The following is a 16,552-nucleotide window of genomic DNA, read 5'->3' as shown; positions in this document are numbered from 1 at the left end:
TTCTTCATTGACTTGCATCCTCTCTGACCTTTGGCGTTTATTCTCCAACCCAAGCTGAATGGTTGATTTGTCATTTTTCTCTCTTGTAAGTCCTGTGAGTTATACCTTTTCTTTTTCCCTTGTCAGTCCAGTTTATTAATGATGACCTCTCTTCCCTTTTATAGTATATGCTAATCTTTTTTGGCCTAGGATGTCAGTATAAAATATGTAGTTCGCACAGCACTACTGACTTTTTAAGTTCTCTTCTTCCCTCATTTTCAAATTCAGGCCTCAACTTAGTTACTAAGGCTAAGCAAAAATCTTATCCTTAAGTGCAGTGAGTAGAAAGGACCTCACACTGGAAGTAAGAAAACCAGGTGGAGCCCCAGCTCTGCCTCAGATTTGCCTAGAGAACCTGGACCAGTGACTTAATCTTTCTGAATTTCAAAGACCTCATTGTCAACTAAAGAAGTTGGATGAGTATTTGTAAGACCTCTGTAGATTTTAACATTATTCAACTAAAAATTAACAGCCATAAATGGACTTAGTTATTTCAGAGAGTTGTATCTGCTGCCATTAACGCCATGCAGAAGAATGCAGAAAGAGGATTGGTTTCCCAGTTGAACTTGTTTAGGAGCAAGCACTGCAGCTGCCCTTGCTTGATTCATGAAAGGCCGTGTGCTCTTGGGGGTTTTTGTTTTGTTTGTTTTGCTTTGTTTTAATAAAGGGGACATGGCATGAGGATGTACTTAGGAATTATAAATATTATAAAATGCTCAAGCAATTCCATGATATGCATGGCAGCATATCCTTAAGTATTATGTGGCAAAATCAGAAGGGTCACATCCTAAAACTAGGAAAGTTGGTTTTCCATTTTTAGGAAGAGATCCCTCCCCAGTCCCTTACCAATGCTACTCAGTCTACCAGATCAGCTGGCTGTATGTGTTTATCTCACTCTAGTGTTTACTTTGTTAATCTCTTAACCCTTCTCCTTCCTCCCAGCCTCTACCTCATTTCCAAAGCCAGTCGACTGCACTGTCATCCGATCTTGTGTTCATAGGGCTCATCTTTTAAAAAGATAAGTTAGATGAGGGGCTGGACCTTAAGTAAGTGGCCCCAAGTAGGAAAGACTCAAGTGTGTGCCCTGAGACCCATCTACATTGACACTTATGAAACTGAAGCATTGCCATCTACATCTAACAAGTTCAGGGCTCTTGTAGATCCTTTTTCCTTGCCACACCTACTCTTTCTTCCTGACCTCCTTGTGCTACACTGTTTGGCTGCTTAGTCCTTGCTGCTTTAACTAGACTTTCTGGATTTGGTACCTTATCATCTTAGATCTTAGATGGCTGCCTCTCCTGACGTACACAGTTTGATTCCAAGTCCTCACTCTTTCTGGAGAGTTCTGTCTTGTTATCCTCTGTTGGAACTCTTTCTAGGAACCTTTCACAAAAGCCCCTTTGGAATTAAATTGTGTTTGCCTGGCCATTGTGCACATTTTCTTAATTGACATTAAGAAAATCCAACTCCCTTGACTCCGAGCCCACCTGCTTTGAATTGTCTGAGAAGTTTGGTGACACCACTAAGAATCTGCCTGGTTTCAGTTTCCACATCTTCTGCTTGATCTGGTTTCATCACAGTTCAAAGTCCACTCTGAAGTCTGTAGTACCTAGAAAATGCTTCATCCTGGGTCTTGCTGGAAGAATAGCTGTGTCTTATCTTTCTGTTTGTTTATTTGTTTTAACTCTGTAATCCTTCAGTTCTTCAGTTTTCTGAGGAAGAGATGGTATATGACTTGGCCACAACTTAATTATGGATCCACTAGTGCTCATGGAGGGCTAGGGAATTCCCTTTTAAGCTAAGGCCACCTTTATCTTGTTAACATTCCCATGTGTGCCATGAACCTCTGCCTAAGGATTATCTGGGTTCTGCATTTTCCCCATGACCCTCTAGGCTGACTACCCTTCTCTCCCCCAGGCTGTAGGGATCTTCTGTCCCAAGACAGGGGCCTCAGATGCTGTTCCAGTAGATCTTCATCTACTCCTACAAGAGCTGCAATATCAGAGACAGAAAGCTTAGCAAAAGCATGTAGTTATTGAAGACACCAGCAGAGAGGTACACAGCACCTAGTCCATTGACCTAAAGTGTGGTCAGTTTAGGGTACAGCATATTTTATGTGATTTAATTCTATAGTTAAATGTACAAACCAGTCCTCTAAAAGAGCAGAGATAGAGAGATGGCACAGTGCCTCTCTCTCTCTCTCTCTCTCTCTCTCTCTCTCTCTCTCTCTCAGCAGAGTCAACAAGCTATGCCGCAGGGCATGTTTGCTGAGCTATGGCTGAGGAATCTCCCAACAAGAATCATGAGGCACAACAACTTCAGGCCCCACTTGGCATTGCTCTTATATCCTGGAGAGACCTAAAGATCCTTTGCGGGGGCTAGGACTTGGCTGTCCATTATTATCAAGGCTTTACAGCACGGTACTGGGGTCGTTGAAAATGTGTTTTATTGTACTTGGCTTTCCAACCGCAGATCTGAGAAGCTATCTAGTGCTCTGTTAGACCTTCATGTGGGTCAGAGGGCTATGGCAGCGGCCACTGCCAGTTCCTTCCCAGCTGACCTGAAATTTTTTCCTGTGGATTTGATTCCAAACCTTTCCCTACCTCCTCGGCACATTTTTATCCTCATTTCGGTTAGTGTACTCGCTATAATCCTCCTCTTACCCCTGCATAGGCGCTGTCAGTAGCCTCAAGGCTACAATTGCGGTTAGATCATGTTGCTCATTCATGTAGCCTCTTAGAGTGTTCTTCTGGATTAGAATCCTAAATTCAGTTCACATTCTCATTTTGCATCCTATTCACCCACTTGCTCCCTGACTGATCTCTTGATGGAGATAGTAGATCAGACACTCAAGTAGTGTGCTTTCTGGAAACCTAGTAGCATTACTGAAGTTCCTCCATGACGAATTTAGTTACAAATCTGGGCCTCCTACTGCAGATATTTTGAAAGACTATGACCTGTAGTCTGAAGGGAATATACTTCCAGATCGTCCTACTGTTTTATATCCTAAATCAGGAGAAAAGTTTTCCAGCCACCTTATAGCTATCCTCCACCCCAAAGTGTCAGCCACCACACCTCCAAAAAACTTGAGAGAAAGCTCAAAGCTCCACTGTACGTTGCAGTGACTGGCCACTAACATAGTTCTCCAGTGTCCTCTGGCCTCTGAGCCAGAACATTCTCTGGTAAGGTCATTAATGGCCACTTCCCAGCCTATAGTAAAACTCCCATTCTTGAGAATGGATGTTTTTCCTACCTACCCTCTGTGCTTATTTCACTCTGTTTGCCTTAAGCCCGATGGCCTGTGTCAGCTCTTGCTGACATAGATTCAAGTGGCATAGCACTTGAATAGTTAATTGCACTTGCTTGTTCAACACTGTAAGTTTGGTGGGAATAAGGGCTCTGTCTCCTGCATTGTATCTTCCAGTTTTAAAACCATGCCTAGCACTCAGTGGACACTCAGGTATTTGCTGAATAGGTACATGCGGGTATGTAAATAGGAGCTGTGCCCTGTTTGCCCTTCCTTGCCTACTCCCTGATTTTGTCCCCCTGTCCTGCACTATCTCCAGTCTCTTCTAACCAGCCTTGCTTCCCATGTCACTTCTGAACAACATGATAGTTTTGCCCAAACAGACTAACACAATTTTTATTTAACTGACTGCAAAGAATTGGAGGTAAAATAATCATTGTTCTATCCTCTTATTTTACTGAAGGCCCAGAGAGGTCAATTGAGTTGCTCAGAAGCATAGAGCGAGTCTATATGCCTACATGATTGCTACACCTGTCCTGTGCCTTGGCAGATTTACATCTTTGGTTAGATGTGGCCGGTCAATATTATCCAGAAGTCTCTTTCAAGTCTTTCCCATGCCCAGGTTTCTTAAGCACCAGGAGCCAGTCTAATAGTATTTCTCAGTTCTTAGAGAGTAATCATATGTCCCTGTCTCTGCCCCAGCCCCCATCACTTTATTTTCTGATAATGTAATTACACTCAGTACAGGCAGCTGTTTCTCCCAAGTTATCCCTTCTTATTCTCAAGTAAAATTTATTTCCCAAGCCACTGGGAAGGAGCTTTCAGACTTTTGCATCTAGCTATCCAGTGCCTAAGACTTTTGCCCCAAGTTTTAATTTCCTCCCCATGCTAAAGGTCCTGGTTTGGCCTTGTCTTTTTCAATCACAGTGGCTAGTCCTTGATTGAAGTAACCTGTCAGTCAACCAGTCTTTGACAGTTGCTGTAGCACAAAAGATTAGATAACTTGGAAAACACTATAATCCCAAACAAATAGTAATAAGGTCCTAACTAGTTTATTGGAGCGAGACTAGTAAGGAAATGAATATAAGGTGTACAGTGCAAAATCACTTGATTGGCTATTCAGGGAGAGATGGAGTCCAAATTAACACAAATGTAGTGCCTGGGTGACTGGGAGAATAATAACACTATTAGAGTGACAGACAGATGTAGAGAAAGAGCAGGCTTAGGGAGGGAAGATAAACTCAGCGTGGGACATAATGAGTTAGACGTTCCACCAGACATTGTGGAACTTACGTTTGTGTTTAGCAGGCAGTTGGAAATATGAAGCTAGAGGTCAGGAAAGAGAATTACCCATATCAAGCTGATTTTAAAGTCACAACAGTATCATTTAAGTAGAGTTAAGGATGGACAGAGCTTTCGGACACATGTCCATTTAAGGAAGGGAAGGGGTGAGAGGTCTGTAGCTTAACAAGGTTAATGTTTGGGCACTTCTGTCTGTTAAATAGGAGTGGGAATGGGAGGTGGGGCAGGCTGAGGAAGAGTATCCAGTGGCGTGGGGCAGAGTACAGGTGCAAGAAAGAGGGGTGGGGGAGGGGGCAGGGCTTTGAGCTGTAAGTACCCAGCCTCAGCAGTACAGGAGTGAAGAAGAGAGGTATGGAGACACGTTAATGCGAAGGGGGAAGTTGAGGCAACTTGTGTCCCAGAAAAAAAGCAATGTCCCTGCAAAAATGAGGTGAGCTCAGAGGGACTGAGGGTGTGAGGGAGGTAGGAAGCGTTTGAGGTAGGAGGTAAACATCCTAAGGAGCGTGGGAGTCTCCTGCAGGGGAGTGCAAGGCTGGCAGGCCCTCGGTGAGGACCCCACTGAGGGGGGATGGCGTACCCTGAGAGACCAAGCAGCCGGGTTTGGTGGTTTTTCTACTGTAATACCAGCAGTTTGGGATCTGAAGCAGGAATGAGTTGTGGGAGGACAGTGGAAAGGAATCTAATATGTGGAGTATCTGAGCAGGGCATCCAGGTAGGTGAGAAAGAAAGGTATATGAGGGTCCGATAGATAGGCAGACGTTCCGGGGCTGGAAGTGACAGTGAGGACAGAGGGTGGATGTGCATAAGGGTAACGGTGAGATTAGGTCTGGTCCGGAGTGAGAAATACATCAATATGTAAGTTTTCTTCAGCCACCTCGGAACCTGCAAATCACTATGTTTTTTAAAAATGACCATTCCTCCTACCCTACAACTGCAGTGTGGTTCCCTGTTCTTAATAGTTGATAATCTTCTCCCAGGCACTGTTCATTTCAACTCTGTTTTTTCTGCTCTTCCCCATTCGCTTGAACATCCTGAGATTTCCCACCCTCTCCTCTTCTGAGGTCAGCCTTTAACTCCTCTCATTTTAGTCTAGGTCAGTGACCCTCCATCTTGGCTGCACACTGGACGCTGAGGAGCTTTTTAAAAAACTACAGGTGCCTAGGCCCCGCCACAGAGAATCTGATTTAATTGGCCTGGGACTTTGTTAAACTCCACAGGCGATCTTCCTACATGTTCCCCCAACCAGGTGTTCTCCCAGGTGAAAGTAATGACTCCCATTAATGCGTTGCCCACGCTGGGAACTGCCTGATGAGCACGGGACAGCTCTAACCAGGGCAGTGTTAGAAGCATGGCTGAGCATGAGGACTCTCCAGAGTCAGATGCCTGGATTCCTGTCTCAGCTCCGTGATCCTAAGCAAACTCTGGAGTACCTAGAATCTTCAATTTCCTAATGTGCTGATGGGGAATGATAATGCCTGCAAAAGGCTTAAGTCACATAATGTAACATGCTTATTATTAGCACAATGCCTGGCACATAGAAGTACTCAACAAACAATAGTTGTGTTTGTTAATATTTGGGTTTTGATAGCATTCGCATTTTTTCTTAATATGCTGTATTTCCACAGGACCACACAAATTAAACTTAATTTCTTCCACACGCTATTTTGTATCTATGCATTGTTTAATGAAGGAAAATCGTAGGCTATCTTGTTTTTAAATTTTAAAAAACTAATAAAGCTTCATGATTGTAATGATGACATGTAGCAGGACTTGGTGCTAACAGTGAAAGTTGGCAAGGATTACTTTTCTAAATATTTAGCTTAATTTCCACTTGCTTGGGAAGAAAGTAGCCACAGGGTGGCTCTGTCAGAAACCCACAGATTTCTTTTCATAAGGGCTGAGTGTGGACCATGATTTTTCAAGAAACTCACTCTGGCAGGAGAAACTCTGGCAGGAACCTGCCCAATGGTAGTTCAGTAATATCTTGCTTTTTCTCAATACTGTTTATGCAACACCTCTGCAATATTTATCACATGTAATTATTGTTTTAAGTGTCTTTAAAAATAAATGAAGAAACATAATCTGCCCATAAGCCTGTCATTCAGTCTGGCAGGTCCTTGGTGGGTTAGCCCTGCCTTTCTGATGAGCTGCCTGCCCCCACTGCAAAATGATTGTTCCAGAGGCAAAAACTCTTGCTGAAAACATTAACTTAAAATGGACATTAACATACTTGCATTTACAAGCAGTGAAGTTTGTCATCTTCGTGTTGTTATTTATGCAGCATTAACCTTTTTCTCCAGATCATTGAGACTGAAAATATGATGGACCGAATTGTGACTGGCTTGTCTGAGTCTAGTGTCAAGGTGCGGTTAGCTGCCGTCAGGTATGAGCTTTAAATGGCCTGAATAAAAATCCTTTGCCGTGTGTTTAACCTGTTTCCTTTCCGGACCTTCACCGAGTAAGCACAGAATCCAAATGTTACTTGAAAGTATTCTCAGGTGAATTCATACAGTGCGTAACACTATTTAACAGAGAAGCTAGCCTGAAAAGCCTGTGAAGTCCTGAAGTAGTTGAATTAACAATGTCTGTAGATAAACTTGAAGTGTATATTAGTAATTGTGCAATGACAAGCAGTGTGTTTGAAAAGTAAAAGTTTCGGCTTCTTGTGAAGCTAATTTTGATTATTCTTTGTAGATGTTTGCACAGTTTATCTAGATCTGTGCAGCAGCTTCGAACCAGTTTCCAGGATCACGCCGTGTGGAAACCTTTAATGAAGGTAAGAAAAAAGCAGCAAGTCCACACCTATTCCCACCGAGCCTTTAGTGAGCGCGGTAGCTGACAGCACTCTCTGGTCTAGGAGTGTATCTGATTTTTATGTTAAAGCGTTTTGAACATTTATCTCCTCAGATCTGATGTTCTAAGCCTCTTTAGAACGTGCAGAGTGTATTTCTGAGGTCAGCATCTCGTGTGTGACAGGGGAAGTACATGCCTGGCTTTCTTTCATTAAATGAAACTCTAGTTACTCATCTGATCTCCCTGTGTATCTAGTATTACACTTTTGACTTATATCCAGAGGCATCTTTGTAATTTTTAGTTAAAAAAAGAAAGGAATCAGCCATTTACAGATATAACCTGTTCTTATTAGTCTTTTGGCAATCCCTGGATATTTTTTTAAACAATTACTACTTCCTGTCTCTCTATTCCAGAATAACTTCTTTGTTAAGACCTAAAGGTCTTTCCTTGAGGACCAAAAAAAAAAAAAAAAAAGAAAAAGGTGGTTTAGGTCAAATAATTATCTGAATTGAGACTTAGGATATGCACAGGTTGCTGCTAATAATGTTATCCCTGATACAGTACAGAACCACAGGTCAGCTTAGTCTCACCATCTTTTTTTCTTTTTTTTAAGTAACTATACACCTTGCATTTAATCAACAGGTTTATTTGTTTAAGCTTTTGGTTTTTTGTTTTGCTTTTTATTATCTACTGTGAAAGCCTCTGGGCACAGTAAGTCTACCAAAAATTTTTACTGCAGAGCTCTTGCCCCCAGCTTAAAACCTCAGGTTACAGTAGAGGCATAAGTATGGTAGAAATAGTTGGGGGAGGCTTCAGGCAGGAAGATTAGGAAGTAGCTTTGAATGCAAAAGGAAGTCAGGAGGATTTTCCAGAGAGGAGTAGCATGAACAGAAACATTACGCTCTCCTTAGTAAAGGGATTTTACTGTTGCCACTCTTGCTTACTCTTAGATTGCACCTTTTTAATAGCAGCTTAATCTTGATTGATTCTGTCCATTCAAAAAAATGTTCTTAAACATATCACTTTAATTTTTTGTTTTTGATTTTTTGGCTGCGATGGGTCTCCATTGCTGCGTGCGGGTTTTCTCTAGTTGCAGCGAGCAGGGGCTGCTCTTCGTTGCGGTGCACAGGCTTCTCACTGCGGTGGCTCCTCTTGTTGCGGAGCACGGGCTCTAGGCGCGTGGGTTTCAGCGGTTGTGGCATGTGAGCTCCAGTAGTTGTGGCACATGGGCTTAGTAGTTGTGGTTTGCGGGCTCTAGAGCGCAGGCTCAGTAGTTGTGGCGCACGGGCTTAGTTGCTCCACGGCACGTGGGATCTTCCTGGACCAGGGCTTGAACCCGTGTGCCCTGCATTGGCAGGTGGATTCTTAACCACTGCGCCACCAGGGAAGTCCCCATTCAAGATTTTTTAAGCTGTTCTCCTGTTTCCCAAAATAACTTCCAAATATTTTCTCTGGAGCCATTTTCTCTGATTGCTCAGCTTGGTACCCCTCTCTCATATGAATCAGAAAAGAAGCAACATACGGTTTCTGACTAGTTCTACCTGGGCAAAGGTCTGGTGAGCAGTCTAAAAGGATTTTGAGCACTTGGTTACATGTGGGTATAATTACTATCAAACTACTACTATGTTGCACATTTAAAGTTTAGTATTAAAAGCCTGGAAGTAGGGCTTCCCTGGTGGCGCAGTGGTTGAGAGTCCGCCTGCCGATGCAGGGGACATGGGTTCGTGCCCCGGTCCGGGAAAATCCCACATGCCGCGGAGCGGCTGGGCCCGTGAGCCATGGCCGCTGAGCCTGCGCGTCCGGAGCCTGTGCTCCGCAACGGGAGAGGCCACAGCAGTGAGAGGCCCGGGTACCACAAAAAAACAAACAAACAAAAAAAGAAGCCTGGAAGTAAATGAGTGATTTATTTCAGGTACTTTTAGGTTTCTCTTAGTTCAGAGGCTGCTTCCATGTCTATTGATTCTTTTTCCCCTTTTGCTTTTCCATGTTTTTAAATGTTGGTTACCAAACCACAAGAGAGTAGACGTTTGATTTTAGCTAAAACTTTCATTTGTGATTATTTTTTGTTCTTATTTTGGTGAAATTCTATTTGGTCAGTGTTAGATGTCAACTTCTGAATTTCACATGTTACATCTTATACGGTAGCGAGTAAATGCTTTTAAGAATTTCATAGAATCTTTTCTGTTTTAATTTATTATTATGTAATTTGAAAATGAAACTTATAAAAGCAGATTAATCTCTATAAAACAATAAATAATACTTTAAAAAGTTAATCATATCAAGCAAACAACTTTTTAAAACAAGTAATAGCCATTTATTAATGTTTCTTTTAAAAGTTACACACTTTTAAAGTCATTTTTTTCTTCTTAACAAAACAGAATGCCCCTCCCCCCAAAATACCCTGCTCTGAACTCATATGATTGCAAATTCCCCAGCACGTAGACGAGAAACAAAGCAACTTTTTAAAAGCCTTAATAGGTGCTCACTTATTTCAGTCAATGATTCTAAGTAGTATAATTTTGGAAAATGATTATTTCTCTTAATTCAAAAGCATTCATTGAGCACCCACTTTGTGCAATGCCATTTAGTTGATACAGGCCAGGATAAATTAGACTATAGATATTATTATAGATTATTCCTTCAAGAAGCTTAAATTTGTCAGTAGGAAAAGAGATTGGCAGGGCTGCACAAAGAATTTGAAAGTGAACAGTAGTAAGGGCCCTAAGAGAGGTCACAGACAGTAGCAGTGGGCACTCAGGGCAGGATAGGATGACTTCTGATTGGAAGGGCTCCAAGGAGGTTTCTGGAATGGGACAGCCTTAAGACATGGATAGAGTATATACCTGAGAGACATAGGAAGGGCATGGCAAAGGAAGGGAAGGGTGAAAAGGGTGTTAAAGTAGGTTGTGGCACACCCAGAGATCAGCCTGCATAGTATATGAGATGTGATCTTTATCAACTAACTAATGATTCACAGAAGAGTTAAAACAGTATCTTAGGAGAACTGCTTCCATTTTGTAATTCTTGCTTGTTCTTAACTTGGGAACCTCAGACTTGATTTAGCTGATAATATATTTAACTCTCTGGATTTTTTGTGATGATCCATTTCCAATTTGCGTAACTAGAGCTCCTAGGATTACTTTTGGGATCATAAGCCTCATCCTGATCTGATTCCAAATGCAGAGGATTTATTTGAAGTGGATATTGCGTATACGTGGTAGTGTTTATGAAGCCTTCTCTCTTGGAATCTAGAAAGAGGAGGTTCTGATAATAGCTAATGGCAATGAACCTTTGTCATCATGCTGTGTTGTTTTCTGAGTTGTAAGAGTCCATGGCAGTTAGTTTGCTGTATAACTGCTATGTGCCTGATAACAACAATTATGGCAATAAGTTACCTTTTTTAAAACCTTATTTATATAACCATTACTGTGTGACAATTACTGTTCTAAAATCTTTTCATATATTAATTTTCACATAAGCTCTATGAAGCAGACACTATTATTATCCCCATTTCATAACCAAGGAATTCATACACCTAGTTAGTGGTTAAGCTGAAATTTGCACTCAAGCATTCTGTGTTCTTAACTCCGATGCTATGCCGCTTCCCTTATTATTCACCAAATCACATTTAATCTTAAATAGTCCCATCAAGGAAGTGTTATTTTCCTCAGTTTGCAGGCTCAGAGAGGTTAAGAAATGTGCTTAAGTTCACACGTCTAGTAAGTGGAGGAGTGAGGGTTGGAACCAGGACTGTGTGATTCCAGTCCTGAGAACCAGTTCCCCACCTTGCCCTGCCTGAGTAGTAGCTTGATCCATCCGTGTTCCGAGTCAAACAAGTCTTTCCAGAGACATCAGAAAGTCTCAGGTCCTAGGGCAATTCTGTGGTTTCATAAGTGGCCTGAATATGGTGGAGTAAATTGGGTTAACTTGCCCTAAAGCAGTTCTGTGGTCTTCAGACCTTTTACATAGAGCACCCTCTCCCTGACTTGTGTCTATCTCCTTTCCCATGTGGCAGCCCCCATCCTGGCAGTAGGGCTGTAGCTTCTCCTCCAGCAAGATAGATGTGAGGGCCTTAGTCAGTCATAATGACAGCGCTATGTAAAGTTTCACTCGATGTCAAGTGGATCTTTCCTAACTATCTCTCCAATATGAGAAATCAGGTTGAAAGATAAATTGTTTTTGTTCTCATTTATTCTTGTGATCTTACTCCCATGGTTGCAAACCATTAATAGTATCTTTTTTTTAATTCCACAGGTTTTACAGAATGCACCAGATGAAATCCTAGTAGTAGCGTCTTCCATGTTATGTAATCTTCTTCTTGAATTTTCTCCAAGCAAAGAGGTTAGCGTTGATTTTCTCTTCCTAGACAACTTTTGCCCGGCCTACCTAGAGTTAAGTTAAATAGTTTTCACAGTAGTTGACATTGAAATTTGAGGATTGGTGCTTAAAAGCTATTTCTGAATTGTTTGGATTGGGGGGGGGGGCATATTAAATCATTTAAAAATATGATCATCATTTCCTCTTATCCCTTTTCTGCCTGGCATATGAAGTGTATTTAAAAGATATTACAGCTTGCAGTCAATCTAAACTGCCTACAACTGCAAATGTAGGAAATAATTACACAAGTAATAGACTATTTTCAAATTATATTTACTAAAGAATATATTAAGACCCAATTTTGTAAACCAGGATTACAGATCATTTCAGGAGATAACTGCTGGCATTGGAAAATAATCTTTTTAATGTTTAATGTTAATGGCAGTTGTTTAGGGAAGGATTGCATTTGGGGATTTTTTTTCCCCTTCTTTTATGCATTTTATAAATTGTTTGAGCATGCATTATTTTTATAATAGGGAAATGGAAATAAACTTTAATAAAGGAGGCGGGAAACCTTACAGATTTAGTTTTATCGTGTTAAAATATCTCTGGCCTGCCCAATCGTGAACTAGGTTTAGACACCATCCTTTATTAAGTACATTTAGTCGTCCCATTTTGATCAATGTCTTTCTACATTGTAACACCTTCAGGCTTTTGACTGGTAATTAGGAAGACATTACTAACAAGGTGGAGGTTCAGAGACAATTATTCAGCAAGCAGAAATCTTGGAATGAAAAGGGAGAAACAACTTCCTTCTGTTGTTTTGAAGGAAGGCGAAGGCGAGATAGGATACCAGAGCTTCTGTCTGTTCCTCTGCCCTGGTGGTGGGGGTCTCTGCTGAGGATGATCTGGTTGCAGTCAGTGCAACACTTTTAATCATCTTGAACAGCTCTTATGTTGCCTCAGATCCACCTTCAGGATATTTAGGGTCTAGTTAGAAAGTAAGTTAGATGAACTCAGGTATAGCATCATTAATATGATTGATTTTTTTAATATTAAAAATAAACTGGACTTTTAACTGGAAGGGAAGGAAATGGTATAAGAGCATTTATTGGGCCAGTTGACAAAATGGGAATATGGACTACAGATTCAAAAAAAGTATTGTTGTAATGTCCGTTTCTCTGAATTTGGTAAGTGTTCTTTGGTCATCTAAGAGAATATCCTTGTTCTTAAGAAATACTCATTGAAGTATTAAGGGTAAAGTGGCATGATGCCTGCATTCCACTTTCAAAGGGTTCAGAAAAAGATAAATAATGTGGATATGGGTGTGTAGAATGAGAGACATAATGATAAAACAAATATGGCAACATGTTAACAATTGGTGAATCTGGTATACAGCTTGCCAACAAACACATGAAAGGATGCTCAGCATCACTAATCATTAGAGAAATGCAAATCAAAACTACAATGAAGTATCACCTCACACCGGTTAGAATGGCCATTATCAAAAAATATACAAACAATAAATGCTGGAGAGGGTGTGGAGAAAAGGAAACCCTCTTGCACTGTTGGTGGGAATGTAAACTGATACAGCCGCTATGGAGAACAGTATGGAGGTTCCTTAAAAAACTACAAATAGAACTACCATATGACCCAGCAATCCCACTACTGGGCATATACCCTGAGAAAACCAAAATTCAAAAAGAGTCATGTACTACAATGTTCCTTGCAGCTCTATTTACAATAGCCAGGACATGGAAGCAACCTAAGTGTCCAGCGACAGATGAATGGATAAAGAAGATGTGGCACGTATATACAATGGAATATTACTAAGCCACAAAAAGAAATGAAACTGAGTTATTTGTAGTGAGGTGGATGGACCTAGAGTCTATTATACAGAGTGAAGTAAATCAGAAAGAGAAAAACAAATGCCGTATGCTAACACCACATATATATGGAGTCTGGGGGGGGGAAAAAAAAGGTTCTGATGAACCTAGGGGCAGGACAGGAATAAAGACGCAGATGTAGAGAATGGACTTGAGGACACGGGGAGGGGGAAGGGTAAGCTGGGACAAAGTGAGAGAGTGGCATGGACATATATACACCACCAAATGTAAAATAGATAGCTAGTGGAAAGCAGCCGCATAGCACAGGGAGATCAGCTCGGTGCTTTGTGACCACCTAGAGGGGAGGGATAGGGAGGGTGGGAGGGAGACGCAAGAGGGAGGGCATAAGGGGATGTATGTATACGTATAACTGATACAGTTTGTCTTATAGCAGAAATGAACACAATTATACTCCAATAAAGATGTTTTTAAAAATTGGTGAATCTGGGAGAAGAATATATGGAAGTTCCTTATATTAGTCTTGCTACTTTATAAGTTTGAACTTACTTCAAAATAAAAAGTTTTTTTTAAAAAACTGCACAATTTGTATATAAATCTGTATTGCTTAAGACATTTCTAGAATCCACTTGAAAGATGGCCTTCTAAGCATTTGTTAGTGATGGTACATCAGTCCTCTAAGGCTTGAATTTTTTAGAAACTACGAAAACCTATTTTCAGCCAAGTATCATAAGTTAAGTAGTCAGACTAACGCATGCTATTTTAGGTATAAAATGTGATATGACCATAAAAGTACAAGACTGTTTTGCTTGTATGATTGTAGGTAGTCCGGAAAGTAGTTCTAAAAGATGAATTCTACAGCATATTGATGAATAAGATTAACAATTTGTAAGGAAGATAGTTCCAGTCTGAACCAGGCATATTGCTTCATAGTCACAACTTGTAAAGAACACCTGAGACACATGCCGCATGAAGCGGGGGTGGCCCTCTCAGAGGAGGGTGAGAAGAATATGGATAGTTATGGGATGGTAAGGGTATGTGTGCAACGTACACAGAATTAGGATATCTCCTGAGTCTTTCAGGACTACAGAGAAAAAGGAAACGACAGGGTTTATTTTGGTTTTCGGATTTGTGAGAGAATCATTGTTCTTGACCTTCTCAAAGTGATTTTTATGGCCTCCTCACTCCCTGCTTTGTGAAAGTTGCTTGGAATTGGGTAAGAGTAGGAAAGAAATAGAGTGCCAGGGTATATATACAGAGTGAATAGAAAGAAATAGAGTGCCAGGGTATATATACACCTAGTTAACAAACCTGACTTTAAAACTGTTTTTTCTCCTTTCCAATCACAGCCAATTTTAGAATCGGGAGCTGTAGAGCTACTTTGTGGATTAACCCAAAGTGAAAATCCTGCTTTACGAGTGAATGGAATTTGGGCTTTGATGGTATGTTTCACAAAGAGAAGGGAGCAGTTATCAAAGTTAAAACTAAAGAATGTGTTTTTGAAATGTCTGGAATTTTCTTTTTTAAAAATCTTGCTCTTTTGGCCCAGTTTTCTAAAGACTTAGGACCTAGAAGACTTCATTCACCTTTCAGATTCACATGTAAGCAAGTTGCTTGACCACTGTGTTCCTCGGTTCACCTGTTTATTGAGAAAAGTGGACAGGTGTTGAAACTTGGCATCTAATTTTGGGAAAAAAAAGTTTTCCTCCTCATGAACGTATTGATATCTGTATAGCGCTGCCTACTTTACAAAGTACTTTCGTGTCTCCTTTATAACGTCTTTGTGAAATAAGCTAGAGTGTATACATATTTTACAGATGAGTAAGCTAAGCGCAGAGTGGTTAAATAACTTCCCCAAGGTAACAGAATTGGGGTATACATGCTCAATGATTTCTTAACAGTTTCTAGTAAATAATTTATAATAATCTGAATTCTAAAACTATATAACTATGAACTCAGAGAACCATTTTTCCTTAAAATTTTTTTAAATAAAATTTATTGAAATTGAAAATAAGAGTAATTCTACATGAATTTTTTGAACATAATTATAGTAGTTATAATTCAACACCGTGTGCCAGACACTAAACTAGGTGTTTTATATTTGCTATCTCTTAATTTTTATTTTACATTATATTGGTATATATCCACCTTACAATTGGGAAACCGGAACTTAGAAGGTAAATGAATCATCTAAGGCCTCACAGCTGATAAATGATGGAAATGGGTTCTGAACCTGTCCCAAGCCCGTATTCATCTCCCTGTACTGGGCTATATATATCTGCTGTCTTTTCACATGAACTTTGGATGGAAATAATCATCTTCCAAGAAGCACTGAATGCAGTAGATTCACAGTTATTTTTCTCCTTAACACCAGCTTTTGGCACTTCTCTTTCTTGAAACTCTTTCCCAGGACTTAATTTTTTTTTTTTTTTTCACCTCCCTTTGTACTTAGCCTTCTTTTCAACCTCTTTCTCAGTGAACATTCCCCCGAGTTTCGGTTCCCAGTTTCTACTTCCCTTCACACTACAGTTTCAGGGACTTCATCTACCCTCATGGGTTCAACTCCCCCTAATAGAAGAGGTTGCTTTGGAATATGCATATCCAGATGGAACTATACCCTGTTCGCCAGGTCTATCACTTAAATGGCTAATGGGACTTCATTTGAGGGCTCCCTGACAAGCACAGTTTTAATGTTGAAAATTGAATTTATCCCACTCCTCAAATTCATATTAACTATCTTCTTCTCATCCGTTTCCATATTATCAGTTATTATGTTCTCTGTCCACAAAATACAAAACCTTGGAATTCTCTTTGGCCTGGGTCTCTTGACACCCAACTCGGTGCTCTTTTTGCTCTGCCATGTTGCCTTGTGTTATTAGGTAATTTGATCTTTCATATATCTTAGATCCTTAATTTTAAAAAGTTCCTGAAGGGCAATAACCACGTATTATAATAAGTTTCTAGTTTACAAGAGATTTTTTTATACCAAAAGTTGATGTATGAATTATTT

General features: G+C 40.5%; 1 protein-coding gene across 7 annotated transcripts in view; it reads left to right on the top strand.

The window, feature by feature from the left end:
- Positions 1 to 16,552, top strand: part of ARMC8 (armadillo repeat containing 8) — a 103,907-nt gene that overhangs the window by 67,001 nt on the left and 20,354 nt on the right. For all 7 annotated transcript variants that reach the window (XM_059065176.2, XM_067033717.1, XM_067033716.1 and 4 more), the window contains 4 exons: positions 6,889 to 6,971; positions 7,283 to 7,364; positions 11,636 to 11,722; positions 14,892 to 14,984. In XM_059065176.2, the coding sequence (XP_058921159.1) occupies positions 6,889 to 6,971; positions 7,283 to 7,364; positions 11,636 to 11,722; positions 14,892 to 14,984 (345 nt within the window). The remainder of the gene's footprint in view (positions 1 to 6,888; positions 6,972 to 7,282; positions 7,365 to 11,635; positions 11,723 to 14,891; positions 14,985 to 16,552) is intronic.

This window comes from Kogia breviceps, chromosome 5 (genome assembly GCF_026419965.1).
Source record: "Kogia breviceps isolate mKogBre1 chromosome 5, mKogBre1 haplotype 1, whole genome shotgun sequence".
NCBI classification, from domain to species: Eukaryota; Metazoa; Chordata; class Mammalia; order Artiodactyla; family Physeteridae; genus Kogia; species Kogia breviceps.
The sequence above is the reverse complement of the archived record's forward strand: the minus strand, read 5'-3'. Positions and strand labels throughout refer to the sequence as shown.